Source organism: Drosophila elegans, unplaced genomic scaffold (assembly GCF_018152505.1).
Source record: "Drosophila elegans isolate 14027-0461.03 unplaced genomic scaffold, ASM1815250v1 contig_149, whole genome shotgun sequence".
In the NCBI taxonomy this organism is placed as follows: Eukaryota; Metazoa; Arthropoda; class Insecta; order Diptera; family Drosophilidae; genus Drosophila; species Drosophila elegans.
Window position 1 is genome coordinate 21,838,907 of NW_024545513.1, and position 16,702 is coordinate 21,855,608.

The 16,702-nt window shown below is 38.5% G+C and overlaps 3 protein-coding genes across 11 annotated transcripts in view; 2 read left to right on the top strand and 1 right to left on the bottom strand.

The window, feature by feature from the left end:
• Window positions 1-2,022, top strand: part of LOC108147656 (carboxypeptidase D) — a 29,439-nt gene extending 27,417 nt beyond the window's left edge. For 4 of the 6 annotated variants that reach the window (XM_041707174.1, XM_017274336.2, XM_041707175.1 and 1 more), the window contains 3 exons: window positions 286-462; window positions 542-634; window positions 1,654-2,022. In XM_041707174.1, the coding sequence (XP_041563108.1) occupies window positions 286-462; window positions 542-634; window positions 1,654-1,866 (483 nt within the window). In that variant the 3' untranslated portion in view covers window positions 1,867-2,022. Of the gene's footprint in view, window positions 1-285; window positions 463-541; window positions 635-797 lie in introns of all 6 variants that reach the window. The other 2 variants (XM_041707176.1, XM_017274339.1) reach the window with 1 other exon arrangement.
• A 1,350-nt stretch (window positions 2,023-3,372) lies between these two features.
• LOC108147753 lies at window positions 3,373-7,399 on the top strand. Of its 2 annotated transcripts, none has more exons than XM_017274483.2 (2): window positions 3,373-3,630; window positions 4,637-7,399. In XM_017274483.2, the coding sequence occupies exons 1-2, from the start codon at window positions 3,571-3,573 to the stop codon at window positions 7,217-7,219; spliced, it is 2,643 nt and encodes an 880-aa protein (XP_017129972.1). In that variant the 5' UTR covers window positions 3,373-3,570; the 3' UTR covers window positions 7,220-7,399. The 2 variants fall into 2 exon arrangements, with proteins under 2 accessions (XP_017129972.1, XP_017129974.1); XM_017274485.2 differs by lacking the exon at window positions 3,373-3,630 and having other exon boundaries at window positions 4,897-5,105; window positions 5,174-7,399.
• A 925-nt stretch (window positions 7,400-8,324) lies between these two features.
• On the bottom strand, window positions 8,325-16,643 carry LOC108147719 (transforming growth factor beta-1-induced transcript 1 protein). Of its 3 annotated transcripts, XM_017274447.2 has the most exons (6): window positions 16,536-16,643; window positions 15,935-15,991; window positions 11,303-11,527; window positions 9,075-9,308; window positions 8,493-8,594; window positions 8,325-8,439 (listed from the first exon to the last, which is right to left on the bottom strand). In XM_017274447.2, exons 2-5 carry the CDS (start codon window positions 15,935-15,937, stop codon window positions 8,517-8,519), a joined length of 540 nt encoding a protein of 179 aa, XP_017129936.1. In that variant the 5' UTR covers window positions 15,938-15,991; window positions 16,536-16,643; the 3' UTR covers window positions 8,325-8,439; window positions 8,493-8,516. The 3 variants fall into 3 exon arrangements, with proteins under 3 accessions (XP_017129936.1, XP_017129934.1, XP_017129935.1); XM_017274445.2 differs by having other exon boundaries at window positions 8,423-8,594; XM_017274446.2 differs by having other exon boundaries at window positions 8,423-8,594; window positions 16,531-16,625.
• Between the last annotated feature and the right edge of the window lie 59 nt (window positions 16,644-16,702).

Consider the following 16,702-nt stretch of genomic DNA (forward strand, 5'->3'; position numbering starts at 1 on the left):
ATGGGACTCACTTAGTCTTCATACAAACGTTGCCTAACGAAATGTATTGTTTGAATCAATTGAACAAATTTGAAAAACAAGAATCTATTTGTCTATTATTAATGTTAAGAAATAATAATAATTTTACCAACAAAAAGGGTACATTGGGGGCTGCGTACGTGATGGAACACTTTGGTTATCACGTTTTAAATCTGGTATACTTCCTTTAAAGTTAAATTTAAGTGTAAAACATTTGTTCCCTTTTGAGTTAACTTACCTCATGTTCTCTCCCTTACCTTCATTTAGTCCCTGATCAAATTCCTGGCCGAGGCGCATCGAGGGGTCCAGGGATTCGTGTTCGATCCGGCGGGCATGCCCATTGAGCGGGCCTCCATAAAAATCAAGGGACGTGATGTGGGTTTCCAAACCACCAAGTACGGTGAGTTCTGGCGCATTCTTTTGCCGGGATACTACAAAGTGGAGGTTAGTATGGAACAAGGGAAACTTGGTTGGATATGAATTACATATATATGGATAAGTAAAAATGTCAAATCCATTCAAGGTCTTTGCCGAGGGTTTTGCTCCTCGCGAGGTGGAGTTCGTGATTGTGGAGCAGCATCCCACGCTGCTGAATGTGACGCTGCAGCCCTCGAAGGTAGGTCTTCATCCCTTGGTGGATTGGGGTCACCACACAACTCCTTACTTTAAGCAACCTCTGGTGCTGGCTAACCCATTGAGTTTCTAATCTCTTTAATCCTTCTCTGATCCCCGATAACCAATAAACGATAACCAATGACCGATAACCGATTACCGAGTAGTACATGGTGGCAGCTCCGGGCTCATCCACCACTATTAAAACCTCAACTGCTAAGCATCGCGTCAATGGGAAGCTGCAACTGTCCACCGAATAAATGGGATCCTTCGATTTCTGGAAGCGATTGGCTGGCGTGTAAATAATAGCTGAAGTGGTTGAGGACCAGGAAGTGCCACGCAACTAACCCACTAAAACACCTGTGAACACCTCACTCTGAACTCCTGCACCCTTATTTGGTCCTTGTTTTTTCTTATACCCTTGCAGATGGCATCTTAGTTTTTTTTTATATTTATTTTAGATGAGCCCAGATCTTTTTTAACAATAGTTTAGCTTAGCATTTGATGTACATATATTATTTCAGAAAGTCCTTGTAAGCTTTGTCATATTTCACCCATGGAAAAAATTAAACTGCTGGCGGTATAAAGATAACGATTTAAAACTAAATATTATAAAACCCATATTTTGTAGTTTAGTTATAAAACCAAAGAGTTTAAATTTTTTGTTCTGTGCTTTTATTTGTATGTAGACAAAAAAAGAATAAGCAAACTAAAATATTTAAAGGTCATTTAGTTTACGTTATAGATGCAAGGATATCTTACCGAAATTTGCTTAAGTTATTTAAAACCAGTTTCTAACTTAACTTCAGATCAAAATAATTTAAATTAAAGTTTTAAAAGTTCCCTAGACAGGAGTTAAAAAAACACTAGATTTTAAGACCTTTCTGGTGCAAAGATTAATTTTTAATTTAAGTGTTTCTTGATAATGATATTGTAAAGAGCAAAATCAAAGAAAAAATGCCAAATCCTAATCGAAGAAATAGTGATCACTCAACTAAAGCATCTTGTTAATTGACTTCGCAGCGCATTGAGGGCATCGGGGCCATGGGCGCCGCCGGAGTGCCAATCGGAGGAGGGGGCGTGATGGGTCCCGGGGGACTGTACCGCCCGATTCCGGCGCCCCAGCACTACCGCCCACCTGTACCGCCCTACGCGGGCGCCGCCTCCAGCGACAGCGGCATATTCTCGACGATCAGCAACGGGCTAAACAGCCTCTACTCAAATATCTTCGGTTGAGGCGCTGATTCTGCGGATCGTACTTAAGGATTTTTTGTTTACTTTTAAGCATGCCTAGGATTAGAGTTAACAACTTTTGTCGTACTATTTATTGTGAGCAAGGATAGAAGGGAAAGCCCCGAATAAAGCGTTCAAACAGTGCAATCTATTCTATAAGATATTGGTGTCTTTTTGTTGTCTGTTCTATTGGACTGGGTTCATTTTTGCCATCTTAACTTTTGGCTGGGTAAGTTTAATAAAATATATAGTGTATAGTGTTTCTTTCTCGATTTACTTAAAATTTCCACTTCTGATTCAAAAACTTTTCTCGCAGAAATCCCATTATGAAAATGCATACTTCTACATATTTCTGACTTAACATTTTAAGAATTTGCGTTTATATTTGTTGGTCCTATAATTTATCCGTAGATTTTCTGGCTAATTTAATGAAGTTTAAGCTTTTAAAATATGGCTTTGCAGAAACCAAAACCCAAAACCAGCGCACCCAAGGCCATAACTTTATACTCAATTTTTAAAAGGCATAACTCTGCGTTGGCTTGTCACTTTAGGTAATTTTCTTTAAAATTTATCATTTTTCCAAAACAAAGTCCGTAGAGAAATTACATAAAGTCCATAACTTTACTAACTTTAGTTTACTTTTCTCACAGATAGCCGATTTTGAAAATGCAGACTTTTACAGGCTTGTGGTTTAATTTTCCAAAAATCTTTCTAAATCAAATTTCGGTCTTACATTATTTAAAGCGGGGGGTCTTGACTATAACTTTCTTTATTGGTTTATTGTGGTCAGAAAACTGTCCTTTACACTGGCTTACACTGTGATCTAACAATCGGAAAAACAATTTTTTTCTTGGACAAAAAAAATCTGCATAAAATCGATTTACTTCGGATTTTTGACATTAATAGCTTTTTGACTTCGCTAATGTTGACCCTTCAAGTCAAAGCGATATTTATTATGTTAGAGAATGTTCCATTTGTAGTACATTAAACTATCGATGAAATCGATAACAATGTTATCACACATTTTTAAAAATAATGGTACCACTCAAAAAATTGTGTCATTTTCTGAATCAGGTAGTCCAACTTTACCAGAAAAACACGGTTTGATCTCTGGAGGATTTTGTCGATTTAAATTTGTAAGCCATGTTATTAAGCCTTCTTATTTTCTTGACCTTTCTTTACAACCTTTTGAACAGATTAAAATAACAATTCATAAATAAATAGTAATATATCAAAAAATTCCTGCGTTTTTAATTTTATATTTTTCATAAAGCAGTTCAAAATTTATTTATTTCAAAATGGAAATGCATTTCTTGAGCAGTCTTTACAGTATTTCTGAAGTGAATTGACAGTTTCAAAACAACTTAAGAAGTTATATATGTGAAATGGTTGAAGAACTGTTATGAACAAAACTTATTTAAACCTATTTTTTTAAGAGAATATCTTCGGGTGGGCAGGGCGGAAAACGTCGTCATATTTAGGTAAATTTTCATTTCCACTTTGAAAAAATTCGATCGAAACATTCATGCAAAAGCTATCAACAGAAATCGACTCACAGAGTTTTTCTTTTTTCTTTTTTTTGGAAGAACGCCCAGTACTAAATTTAATCCGGTGCTACCTTTATCTTAAAACAAAAACCACTAACAAATAGTAGCAATAAACTCAACATAAGGATTAAATCCATTTCGAAAGAAAGGAAAGTAAAATATGTTGGGCTGCGCTTTTGAAGCGGAGACTCTCGGAAGAGGAAAGAACTTTGAGTTTCGGGTGAGTATGGAGAACGGGGATTCCCCGCGTGAAAATACCCTAGCAGAGGTTATTATAGTTTCAGTCAAAAGTCAAAAGTATCAGGGAAAAAGACTAATCCGACCCCATAAAGTACCACATATTCTTGATCAGCAACCCTAGAAGAGTTTGTTCTAGCCATGTCCCTCTGTCCGCTGGATATATGTAACATTTCCAAAAGTCTTTTTTCTCTTTCAAGGTAGTGTAAAATAAATAAAAACAAATCATAGCTTTTTTCAATTTATTCAAATAAATACCTCGAGTTAAAGTAATGGCTTACTATTATTAAATTCCGGTTATAATTTGGTTAAAATTGGACAACGATATCATATTTCAGCGTAAAATCGTCAAAGATTCATTGTTTAAGACGCGTAAAAAAGGATATATAGTCGCTTTATAGTAGTTTTATTATTTTTTTTTGTAATAATTTTAAATGCTCAAATACATTGTTATAACACAATGTTCTGAAGTGTAAGCACGGTTTAAATTAAAATGTTGTTTGAAAACGAATATGTATTAAATCTACAGACACAGCAAATCTATAAATCTACAAGACAAACAATTTTATAATTTGTATAAAAGTTTGTAGATTAGTTGAAGGCCGTAAAAGCTTAGATTAGTTGCAAGTCCCATTTCTGCAACATATAAGATAATCTTACAACTTTTCAATTTTGTTTAAGAATTAATATACAGTTAGAAGGCCGAAAGAATGTGAATTTTCCAAGATTTTTTCTGAAATAAAATTTGTCACATATTATGGTATCTTTTAACTGTATTTGAAGACTTAGTATTAGTAAAAATATTTATTTGCAAAGGATCTGATCTCCGGGAGTTCCGCTCAAAAAATATATAACATTTTCTGTGTGTATTCTTAAATAAAGAAATAAATGAAATAAAATAGAAACAAAGTCGATTTCTTTTAAGTTAAAACTGTATACAGCCCCTTAATAACTATATGAAGTATAATTATTAACTCCTGGTTACTTAGTTTTCTGGCCCGGAGTCCATTCCAAATGCGGTGAGGCGGTACAATGAACTGCGTGGAGCCGAACTGGCCCAACTGAAGCGTCAACGGGACGTGGGCCGAAACCAGGTGCCCAGCATGCCGCGCTTCTGTAAGGTTCGTCGTCCCGGCCAGGATGTGACCAGCATGGTTACCTCCCGCGACCTGGACGTGGTCACCCAGCTGTCCCTCGATGCGGAGCCCATCAGCAATGGGGACAACGATGATGAGGAGTACGCTGAGGAGCAGGACAATTTCCATTCCCCATCGCCGGCAAAGCGGCTTGCTGGTGGCGCCGAATCATCGAAAAGAGTGAAGAGCAAATCCAGGGGCAGGAAAAAGACGCACACACTGGTGGGAATAGGTCGCTATGGGGATGACGTACGGAATGGCCTTACCTTGGAGAGATTGGAGGAACTGCATCGGGAAGTGTGCGCAGAACTGGAGAGCATTGGTGAGTCAGCACAACCAAGTGCCAAGGTCACGCCGCGACCATTTGGGTTTAAAAATCTGACGAAACAGCGATGGAGTTGGCAGAGGCAGGAGGAGCAGAAGAAACCCCAGGAGATTCAGGACTCCCGGAAGCACCACCAAGATGCCGATGCCGATGTCGATGCCGATGCCGATGCTGGTCAAGTGTCCGTCGAGCAATACCATACGCCGCAGGCCAAGTGGGTGGACCTTGTGCCATCGGCCATGATGTCGCAGGCCATGAATGTTGATGTGTGCCAGGCCCAGCATGCCACGCCCCTGTCCGCCTACCAGTTCATGGAGCAGCATGGCAGCATGGCGCCCGAACCGCTGACACCTTTCTTTCTGGAGGACAGCGATCTGGAGCACGAGTATGCGGATCGCCAGGGCTACATGCGTTATGTGGAGGCCCGACCCGAACACAGCTCCAGTGATTGGGATCCGGTTGCGGATCAGGATCAGAATCAGGATGAGAGAGTCCCGGCGAATCCAGTCCCAAGTCAACCCCGCTTCGTGGAGCTGGAGAAGCGACCGCACCGGGTCAGTCTGCTCAGGAGCCTCTCGCCCATGCGGTACACCTCGCAGAGATCGCAAGATCAGGACAACATCGAGGTGCCGCCGCCGGAGCTGCGCCACGCCCCGACTTCCAGGATGGTCAAAGGCCAAAGGCCAGTGGGTGTTCAGTCACGCAGGACCAAGGGACCAGGTCAAAGGAGCCACCCAAGCCCCCCAGGCGCCGCAAGCCCTCCAAGAACACTGCGTCCGACTGGCAGGACAGGTGGTGGAGATGAGGCTGTGGCACTACAGCCAACCACTTTTGTGCCCTCCACAGGTAACAATGCAACAAAGTGCCCAAACGAAAGGCAAAACAAACGGCGCAGGACCAAACCCCTGGTGGTGTACAGCAAGTCCCTGGAGGATCTGAAGTTCGAGAAGCTGGGCATCTACAACAGGATTAGCCTGACACAGGAGCGGATCATCAATGCGTTGGACAAGCTGCAGGCCAGTCTGCTGCAGCTCCAGGTGCCCCATTGCAGTGCCCAGGAGCGCCAGAAGCGGCAGCGCAATGCCTTCGAGTTCTGCGTGCGCTTCTCGCGGAACTTCCTGTATCCGCTGAAGGGCATGATCGACGATGTGCGCCTCACCGCGGTGGCCAGCTTCAGTAGCGCCACCTCCAACGAGGCCTGCCAGCGGGTGGTCTGCGTCTACGGACTGATGCAGCAGTCGCTGCACACGTATCAGCGCCAACTGCGCTACTTTCTGCTCGAGAAGGTGCCCCAAAAACTGAGCGCCCTCATCGAGATGATCTACACGATGACCAACTGCTGCCTGGACAAGGGCGTGCTGGATCGTCAGGATCCGGTGGTGGAGTGTCTGCAGGAGCGATGCACCCGGTTCCTCAGCTTCATCGAGGACATGCAGGAGGAGCGCCTCAAGCTGGCCAGGGAGACATTGAGGCGATTGCACAAGCAGCAGGGTCATCAAAGTCAGGTTCAGGGTCAGGGTCAGAGTCAGATTCAGCACGACACCGGTGTCCACTCGTATCATCGCAAGAAGAAGTCCCTGAAGTCCGTGCCCCCGAGGATACCCACCCAGCCCAGACAGGAGAAGCTGCGCTCCCACGAGCGCTACGATCTCAAGATGTGCCTCAACGATCTCAAGCTCTATGAACCGCGGCTGGTGCCCAAGGAACGTCAGCAGGCGGAGAAACGCCCCCAAAGGATGCGTCGTCCCAGAATCAACACCAATTCCCATACCAATACCAATACCAATACCCATCCAAATGTGACCGCCACTCCAGCTGTGGCTTCCGGTCCAACTGGCCCACTGGGGGAGCTGCCTTTCGATCCAGAAACACAAGGCGAGGTGCAGACCCAGATGCAAAAGGTCGTCGATGGTGGCACCACCAGTTCGCTGAGCACGCTGCCCACATTGGGTCCAATGGGTCAGTGGTCGAAGGAGGAGCAGCTGCATCGGACTTTACTGGATGCCCTGCACCTGGTGTCCCGTTCCCAGGTGCAACAGGTGCTCGATCCACTGATGCGATCGCTGCGCGGCATCCTGGACGAGAAGCTCCATCAGAGTCATAAGCAGTGAGCTCCCATCCCGCCAGTGATCGGGACATTGTCCACTTTATAGATTTCCCAAATTGCTTAATCAGTATTTACCTCGATCATTGCCAGCTCCACTTCTCATTGCTGAAAGTGTGAAGCCATAGAAACTAAATTGTTAAGTATTTCTTAGTGCAAATAAAATGCTAATTTATAATGAGTCAAATTGGAGGATTTTTTTTTTTAATTTACTTTTTTTTACTTACACCAATTCTGTACAAATAAGATAAAAATTAAAAAGAGAGATTGGCCGATATTCATGTTCAGGATCATTATAGTCTGTTTGGACAGACTTTGACTTGCTACGAAAAATAGAATGTTCAAATTATTCTCCCAAATGACACCTTTGCAATAGTCTATAATTAATTTATATTAATAAATTTAGGCGGTAAGTATTTATTCAATATCTATCAATAATGAAACATTTCTGAATCTAATAAGTATTTCAGAATTTATAAAGAAATGAAGTTTAACGTCAAAGCTAAAAAAAATAAATATAACATACCAGCAGATGGCGCAGCAATAGAATTGCAAATGGCGCCATCTATTGGGGGAAAAATTTCAATGATTAACAAATTAATGGGTATTTGACAGTCGTTGCACTCAAATATTTAGTTCATTCTTGTTTGAAAAGTTGTCATGTCCCTGCTGCGTAAGTATTTTGACATTTAATTCTTCAAAATGTGCGTATGCCTAACTTCCCAGTAACTACCACTAACAATTCCCAGAAAAATTAGATCATCGTTTGATTGTATTTTGTTTATTTGTAAGAGATATCAACAATGATTCAAGATTATTTTTTTGTTTATATACCATTTATCAGATAGTTTGTGCAGTACGAAAACGATCAAGAGAATATCAAGAGAGGATCGTTGTGGGTGTGTTGGGTTGGCTTTCTTTTTGGGGGGCAGGGGGTGAGGGTGTGAGTCAGAGAGAGAGAAAGTGAGAGAGGGATAGACGGCATATATATAAACTAAGGAGAATTATAATTATTTTAAGCATTAACACCCCCCTGCCCCGCATATCAACCCAGCACCACCCACCATCATCGAATGCACTTTTCGTGTTCATGTCCATCAAATATTACGATTTCTTTTTCCCTCCTCCAGTGGATTGGAATTTCCATTTGCACATTATCACGACCTTGCTTCCTTTCGTTCGGCTCTGTTCTTGTGTTCTCGGGGATGGGTTCAACAATTTGGATTACTACAAATACCATAATAATAGATAATATACATAGATATCGAAGTGAATGGTACGGGTACGGGTCCAAATCCGGATTTCTAGCCGGAGCAGGCCGTGCACAATGGCTTGTTGTCCTCCACAGCGAAGGTACTGGCCGTGATGGGAGAGCCGCATTTCTGCAAGTAACAAACAGTTTAAGATTTGGCCAAATATTATTTTGATTACAGATTCTGAAAGTGCACACCCAAGACCACTGGCTCACATAAAGATTTGGAGTAAAACCGAATCTAAAATATATATCTTTAGCCGATTCAAATTTAATGATTAAATCAGTAAAAAATCTAGATTATAAAATTAAAAAAAAAAATCATTTGGTATTTACATACCATTTGATATTTTTTCGACATTTTTGAACCTATTTTACAATGGGTGTTCTTTTTTAAAGTGTTGAATTCACATTTATGTCCTTTAACCGACAATAATGCTAATGAACATAAAACTTTAGATTTAGCTTTAATCATGAGATTATTTAGAAAAACCTAAATAGGTTTTAACAAGTTTCGATGAGAACTTAGAAAAGTTCAAAATGCGGATACACTCCAAAACCCAAAAAAATGTTGCACAGTGTCATTGATGGGGATAAGCACTCTACTCACCTTGCACTTGAAGCAGTCGCGATGCCACTTGGCGTTGAGGGCCACGATCGCGTTCTCCGTGATTGGCTGACCACATCCGGCGCAGCGGGCGGCGAAGAGCTGCTCGAAGTCCACCCGGCAGTAGGGATGTCCGTCCCGCTCGTAGAAGGAGGTGCCCACCAGCGGCTTCTTGCAGGGACCGTTGCACACGAAGCACTCCTCGTGCCACGACTGCTCCATGGCCTTGATGGTGCGCTATTTAAATAGTTGAGATTTTATTTAAATCGTTTATTTATTATCTTACATTTTGCCAAATTAGAAAATAATCATAAAGAAAAACTGAATTATTACATATAAACTATTAAAGTCTATCCTTTTAAATTTTAAATTCAATAATGCTCTATTTATAAATATATTTTTATAAATTCTGCATCCAAACATATAATCTCTTTATAAAAACTATTGCAATTGTGTGATTTCTTTATATAAATCGATAGGTGTACAGATTTTGTTATAAAAAAAACCTTCAAAATATGATACTTGTAAAAACTTAAAGATAAATTAATCATTTGCATACTTTTGCGCTTTAGAATAAACCGAGCCAAAGGCCAAGCTACAGCCAATAACCAATAACCAATAGTGCACACAATGTGCATATATAGAAATATGTATAATCTTAATCAAAGCCAATCAATCGCGCACACACCCACGATTAGTTCAGAGCGACCTTGCTTCAAATTTGAGCATCGAAAGTGGAATAATAAATGCTCTCCAAATGAATTGCAATAGAATTATGGAAAAAGTGATTCACATGATAATTAAATAATATTTATGTTTTATTTAACGATATATATTTTAGGAAATGCTCATTAAAATTATATTTGAGTTGTTTTTAATTGACAATCTTATGGTTTTCTTAAAATATTTTAGAACAAGTTCGGAAAAATTGTGCGATTATTCATCATCATTACTCATACCCATTTCATTTAATATGCTGGAAAATACTGGTTTGTTATGGTATATGAAAAGGTTTAAGCATCGCCAACAGTATTGGCATGAAATTCCCCGAAGCTATTAAAAAGTATTTTAGAATTATAATGGTGAATTTTGTATTTTAATTGGTTTTCAAAGTGCTTCAATGCAGTTTGGCTTTAATGGCTTAGGTGCAAATTTGAATGCCTTCGAAAACGTTTTGTGCTGCCCGAAGTATAAATATAAATAGAATAATACGGATACTTTCTTGCATGTTTTATTTGGAAAGCGTCTAAAAATACGAATCGCAACCGCTTCCTTAATTACATCGTCACTTAACAAATACGACAGATATCTAAGCGGTTTTATGGCGCAGCGTATCTAGGTAAATGTTGACAGTATCATTACACCGATGCTCGTAAAGCGCCAGAGTTTATGGCAAACAGACGATGCGAATTACCGAGTAAAAAAGATATCTGTACACACAGAAATATGATTCTGTTTCTAATCACGTTGACCATGAATTTCCGGGAGCAAACATAAAAATATTTAACTCAAAGCGAAAGTAATTATAATATATTCTTCAAAAGACACACAGAAACAGTACAACAGTTTCTTCTCAAAATATTTACATTAATAATAAATTAACTATTATCACAAGTAACTTTAAAGGTACAATTTATATTAAAAAAAAACTATCTATAAAAATCTTAACTAATAAAAAGGCATTTAATATGCTATTGCATACTTTCAACAACCTTTCAAAGTTGTTTAAATAAATCTAGATATTTAAATAACATTTTCATATACAGTTTAAATTTTTAATGCATAAATTAAATGAAGATCAAAAGGTATTCTAAGAACTCTTATTAATTTTATATAAAGTATATTAGAACTTATACTTGAATATTGTTAATATAATAATCATTGTAAATATATGTTAGTTAGCTTACATTTTGTTTTATATTTAGTTTGATTAAAACCGCATTAAAACAAATAGAATCAATTTTAAGTTCAACATTTTCCACATTGATAAAAAATTTGATTTAATAATAATACATTTTAATTTATATTATGATTATAATAATTTTGAAATATATTTAGTTGTTTGATTAACATTAAACTTAAAACAAATGGGATCCAATTTACCCAACATTCTTCACATTAATCCAAAAATATGGTTTCATAAATTATTAATATTAATTAATATGAAATTTTGAATTCAATTGCTGGTTATTTTTGTATTCCATTTATTTATCCGTGTGGGGATTACTTACCTCCAAGATGGGCTGCTTGCAGCCGAAGCAGGTGCCCGAGTAGTTCTTCACGAAGCAGTCGGAGCAGACTGGCTCCTCGGCCTGGATGTTAAAGGTGGCCTCCGAGATGGGCCGGTGGCAGTCCTTGCAGGCGAAGTGCTCCGGATGCCAGGTCTTTCCCAGCGCCGTGATGATGCGCTGCTCGATGACCTCATTGCACTTGTGACAAACGGACGCCGGCTCCGACTGGCGAAATAAAATAATGCAAATAAAACGGGGGATAGAAGCCATTAATTTCGCACATTTCAAATGGAAAACACGTACATCAAATATTTCATAATACACCATAATTCTGGACAGTTTTTCTGGGAGCGGGCAAATGAGATTCGTCTGAGATCCAACTCATTAGCGGGTTCAAAAACCGCAGAGACAGCTGCTGGCGCGAATTTACGTAACCCAATACCAAATGCCAAAGGCCCCAGCACAAAGAACCCCCGGCACATGAATATCAAAATATATGTATATATGATTCACATATATACCGCAATATACTACAATAAACGATGAGCATCAGCGTAAAATCATTTACAAAGCAGCAGCAATAATAACATTAACATATTATATAATAATGAGTTAGCCAAGTGGGCTGCTACCAAAGTTGTGAAAGGTAAAAGTTCTTGATATTTAATTAAGGTCGTTAAATCATTATTAATTTATTACTTGGCTTAAGCTTTAAATAATATATTAAATATCTTTTTTCTATTGTCAAAATTAATTCTCGTTTAAAAATGCTAAGTAACATTTAATGGCCGTTGCAAACTTTAACTACCCTAACCAAATAACATTAATAAATAAATTGCTGTGCAGCTATTGTTTTTGTTTTTTCCCAAAGTATTTCTAAGATAGTTTACCCAAAAAGTATGCAGTTTTTAATGGCTTTTCTTTTTGGCAACAAACACCTGCTGAAACTGCCGACAATGGTGTTTTTTAGGGCTAACACCTTTCCTTTTGCTGGTCATGTTGAGCTATTAGCTTAAGTATGGCCAACATTATGCTTAACTATGGCCAGCCATGACATTAGCTAGCCCAGCACGTTTGGGCTATTATCACCTGGTGGCAGCACCTTCGACAAAGGGAAGAAAAGGGAAAAAGGGGACCCACCCAAGAAGTCAGTTAAAACAGGTGTGTTGGCCAAGTTGCCACCCGCCTTAGATGGCTTATTAAACCGCAACAATTGCCCATAAAAATGCAGCAAAAGGCGGCCATAAATAATGCAAATAAAGTGAAATATCCGCAAATCGCAGGAGGGGGCTCTTCGATGTTTTCTCGCGGTTTTATTTACATTTCGGTGTGCGGGCTGTGGAGCGGTAATTTTCAAAAATTTAATTTGCACAAATTAAACGCACATTTCCTTCGGTTTGCTTTTCTTTTCGGTTTTCGGTTTTCGGTTTTCCATTTTTTTTTCATGTTTAAAGTTTTGTGCCAGATGTAGCAACAACAAGCATTTCTTTCTGCAATAGACGACGTCTCACTTAGATCATCGCTAGAGTTAGAATCGAATTAAACAAACACGCACGAGAAAGAGAGGGGTCGAAGCCGAAAGAAAGAGAGGGGGCACTCTTAGGGGGCCAAGGGCAGTAGCTCTCGCACACTTCAAATGAGTTTGCTTGGATAAAGAAAATAATAACAAAAGGCCACACACAACCAGAATACAAACAAAAAGCCAAGCAACAAAAATTAAGCGAAAATTTTCAGCGCTTAATGGGCAGCAAACAAACAAACAAAATAAAACAAAAAAATTTGAAAATAAAGCACTAAATAAATAAGACGCTGACTGAATGCCCTTTAAATCTGGAAATCCCATCCTTCATATCCTGTTTATTAATTCAAAAAAAAAATATGTTAGTACAAATCTAAATACAATCTCCATCTTTTTTAATTTAAACACATCTAAGTTTTATATTGATTAAAATAAATTTTAATCTTTGATTTAGTGTGATTGCATTCTTATGTTTTAGTATATAAGTGTTGTAATCAATATAAAACTTAGATGAGTTTAAATTAAAAAAGATGGGGTTGCATTCAGATTTTTACTATTTTTTTTGTTTATTAAGGGTATAAAGAATGTGATTTCCACATTTAGAGGGCATTAAGTCATCGTCGTATTTATATATGTGACCAAAGTTCAATGACCTTTTTCTTGGAGCTTAACGCCAGCAGAATCTATAAATTGAACTAATTACAAATCGAAGTTGCCTGTTAACCCACTTAGCTAAAAATTCCATCCGCACTTAACCCGCCATTTAACCCACTGTCTCCCATCTTTTGCTTACTCAGTTCAACTCAAATTGCAATTTTCACGTTTATTACGTTTTTGTTGACGATTTGCATTTCTTATCAGTTAATTGCCGCAATATTGCAAGCGATTTCAATTTTTTTTCCCCTTGAAAGCACCAAGAACAGTGCAGGCAGATGAAGCAAAAAAAAAAAAAAAGAAAATTAACAATTGCAGTAAGAAAAAAGAAGAAGGAATACAAATGAAAGCAATACATCAGAGGCCACCGCAACAAGTTGAAAACAATTTTACAGTTTTTTTGTATTTTGTTTATTCATAGGCGATAATTAAAATATTGAATGCATGAATCATTGGAGGCAGAGAAAATTTACAGGGGCTTAAAGGGGTGGCCATTCAAGGGGGTGTGGGGGTGGCGTCAAGTGCTCTCTATTGTTGTTATTGTTTGCTCTGCGGCCATCAATCAGAGTTGTCAATCAGCGAGGAGCAGCAGCACCAGAAGCAGTGGAATATATCGCGGGGTATACGTGTATATATGGGTCTGTTGCCTTGGATCAGATAATTCGTAGCAGACGCCTCCAATGAGCAGAAGATCCCCCGCACACTCTAAACATCGTGTGGCACACAGTGCGTATACGTAATTGCCATTAAACCATTTAAACTGTGAGTGAAATGCCGAAATGGCTTTGTAATATACGGCACATATTGTATATAAATAAGATAATCTGCAGGAAAACTTTGCGGAAGATCGATGAACGGGATTATGCGAAGATTTTTGTGCTAGGCAAAACATTTAAAATTTAGGAAAACGAAAAACTCAGCCAAGGTTGATTTGAAGATCTCGTAAAATACGTATGCACAAAGAGAAGCATAACTTGAACTAGGAAAATTTATAGAAAGTTCAATTTATGAAAGAGAAATGGACAAGCAAATCAGAGATTTTTTAAAGACATTGCAGGGGGGTTTCATTTTAAACTCTTGAAAATGTTTTTTAAAAACCATTTAAGTAACGATTTCGTAACAAGACCAAGCTAACTGCAATGGTCCAACATTCAAGGAAGTTAAATATTTTTAGAAGAAATTCAATTGTTTGTTAAGTGAAGAACATACATTCTAAGGTAAAATAAAATAAGTTGCACATTATAAAAACCAAGGAGTTCATAAGAAACCTCTTATAAAACATGAGCTAGATAATCGAGTTGTTGAGAACATGAGAGCAAACCTTTTTCATTCAAGCAATAAAGAAACTACTTAAAGATCACAAAGCAAAAGTCTAACAACTTGGTGGGTTTAGAAAAGGTGCCAAGCCCAAGACTAGCATTTATTTCCGCCTTGTTAGTCGGGTGAATAAACCAATTCCATTTATCAGTCGGCGAGACTCTGACCAGACCATCACTCTCTCCCCGATCACGATTATTATAGTGATAATGACGATAATGATGATCGCGATGATGACTCTTCAAAACCTTCTGGTTAAGCAGGCTCGCCAAAGTGGCTGATTTATATGGCTCATTTTATTAAGCGGACAACGAATAAATCGCTTTGTAAATTAATGATATTTTTGTGTAAAAAGCAAGGCATGATATCATCGGAACAGAGATATTCTGGGCTTAGCTTAACCTTAGGTCGGTTTATATATATAAAATATTTACGAGTGTTTATGGAAAACGAAGCCCTTAATCCGCACTTTAGCTTTCGCCCACTGAGAAACACTGTTCGAAATTCAAATATTTTCCAAAACACGACTTGAAACGCCCACTTGGCAAACACTTGGTAACTCTTGAAAATCGTTTTTTCGCGGGCTAACTATTTTTTTTTTTATTTTTAATATGGTAATTAACATAAAGTCTAATAAGGCAAGGCAAACCATATTCGAGTGTGCGTGAATTTTATTTTTGTTTGTTTTTTTTTTTTTTTGTTTTCTTTTTTCGGGTAGCCAAAAGCCAGATGGATGACAATTTCAGTTGGCTTTAGTTGACTTCGTTGGCAGTTGACACTCTAAAAATTCCGCTCACACACTTGTGCCATGAATCTTGCACATGGAAAGCACAAAACAAAAAACTGAAAATTGAATACTGAAAACTGAAAACTTACAAGCCGAAAACAGAAAGCGGAAAAGCCAAGCAGACACTGTGAATGGGTGGCCAACGCGGCGTATGAGCAATCTCCAACCTGTTTGAAAAACGCCCACGCCGTAGATTTGGGATTCGGATTCGGATGCGGAGTCGACATGGGATTGGGTTTGGGTATGGGTCTCAGACAGCCAGCTGGGCGACCAGTTGGAAAGTGATTTGAATATGGAGCACCCTGCCTCCCACTACCCACTCTTTTTCCCGAAATGGTAAATATATTTCACTTACCATTTTGCTTGCTGTTTTTGCTGCCGTTGCTTGAGTGCTTTGTTGTTGAGATTTGAACTTCAAAAAAATATATAAAGAAATACAGTTGACATTAGTTTCAAGTAAGCTGATGTGTTGGGGGAACACAAAACACAAACTGTTGTATGGAAAAACATAAACATAATAAAAAAAGAAAAAAAATCATCGGTGTCACTATAACAAAACATTGTTTCCAAAAAATGTGATAATTAACTCAGATTTATTGATAGTTTTGGCTATGCAAGTTTTTATACTTGGAAATTCGAATGATGTATCTGAGATACTTTAATACAACTTCTTCTTTAACTTCTAAAATATAAAATTTAAACATTTGAAAATTAATTTAGTTTTGTTCTGAAACAATATATATTTGTTTACACCCATTTGGGAACTGACCAACGGCACCTCGTCGAAACAAAGTAACCTCTTAGCAAAATCTGTCAATAAAAGGCAATTTCGGAACCAAAAAAAAAAACAGTCGGCTTCAAACAATTTAAGTTATTGCAGCAAATATTAAAAAGTTTCCCCCTTCAATTTTTGCGTATATATTTTTTTGTTTGTTTATTTTTGTTGTGTACCGTACAAATTTTAGTTGAAAGCCGGGATAGAAAGGGCAGCGGCGGTAATAAAACACGCGAAACGTTGGCAGAGCGCGAAAATAAAGTCGAAAAAAACACCGCGAGTCGTATTGTCGTACGGACTAGGCTATATAGGCTATATAGGCTATATAGAGTGTTGTATCGGATCGAA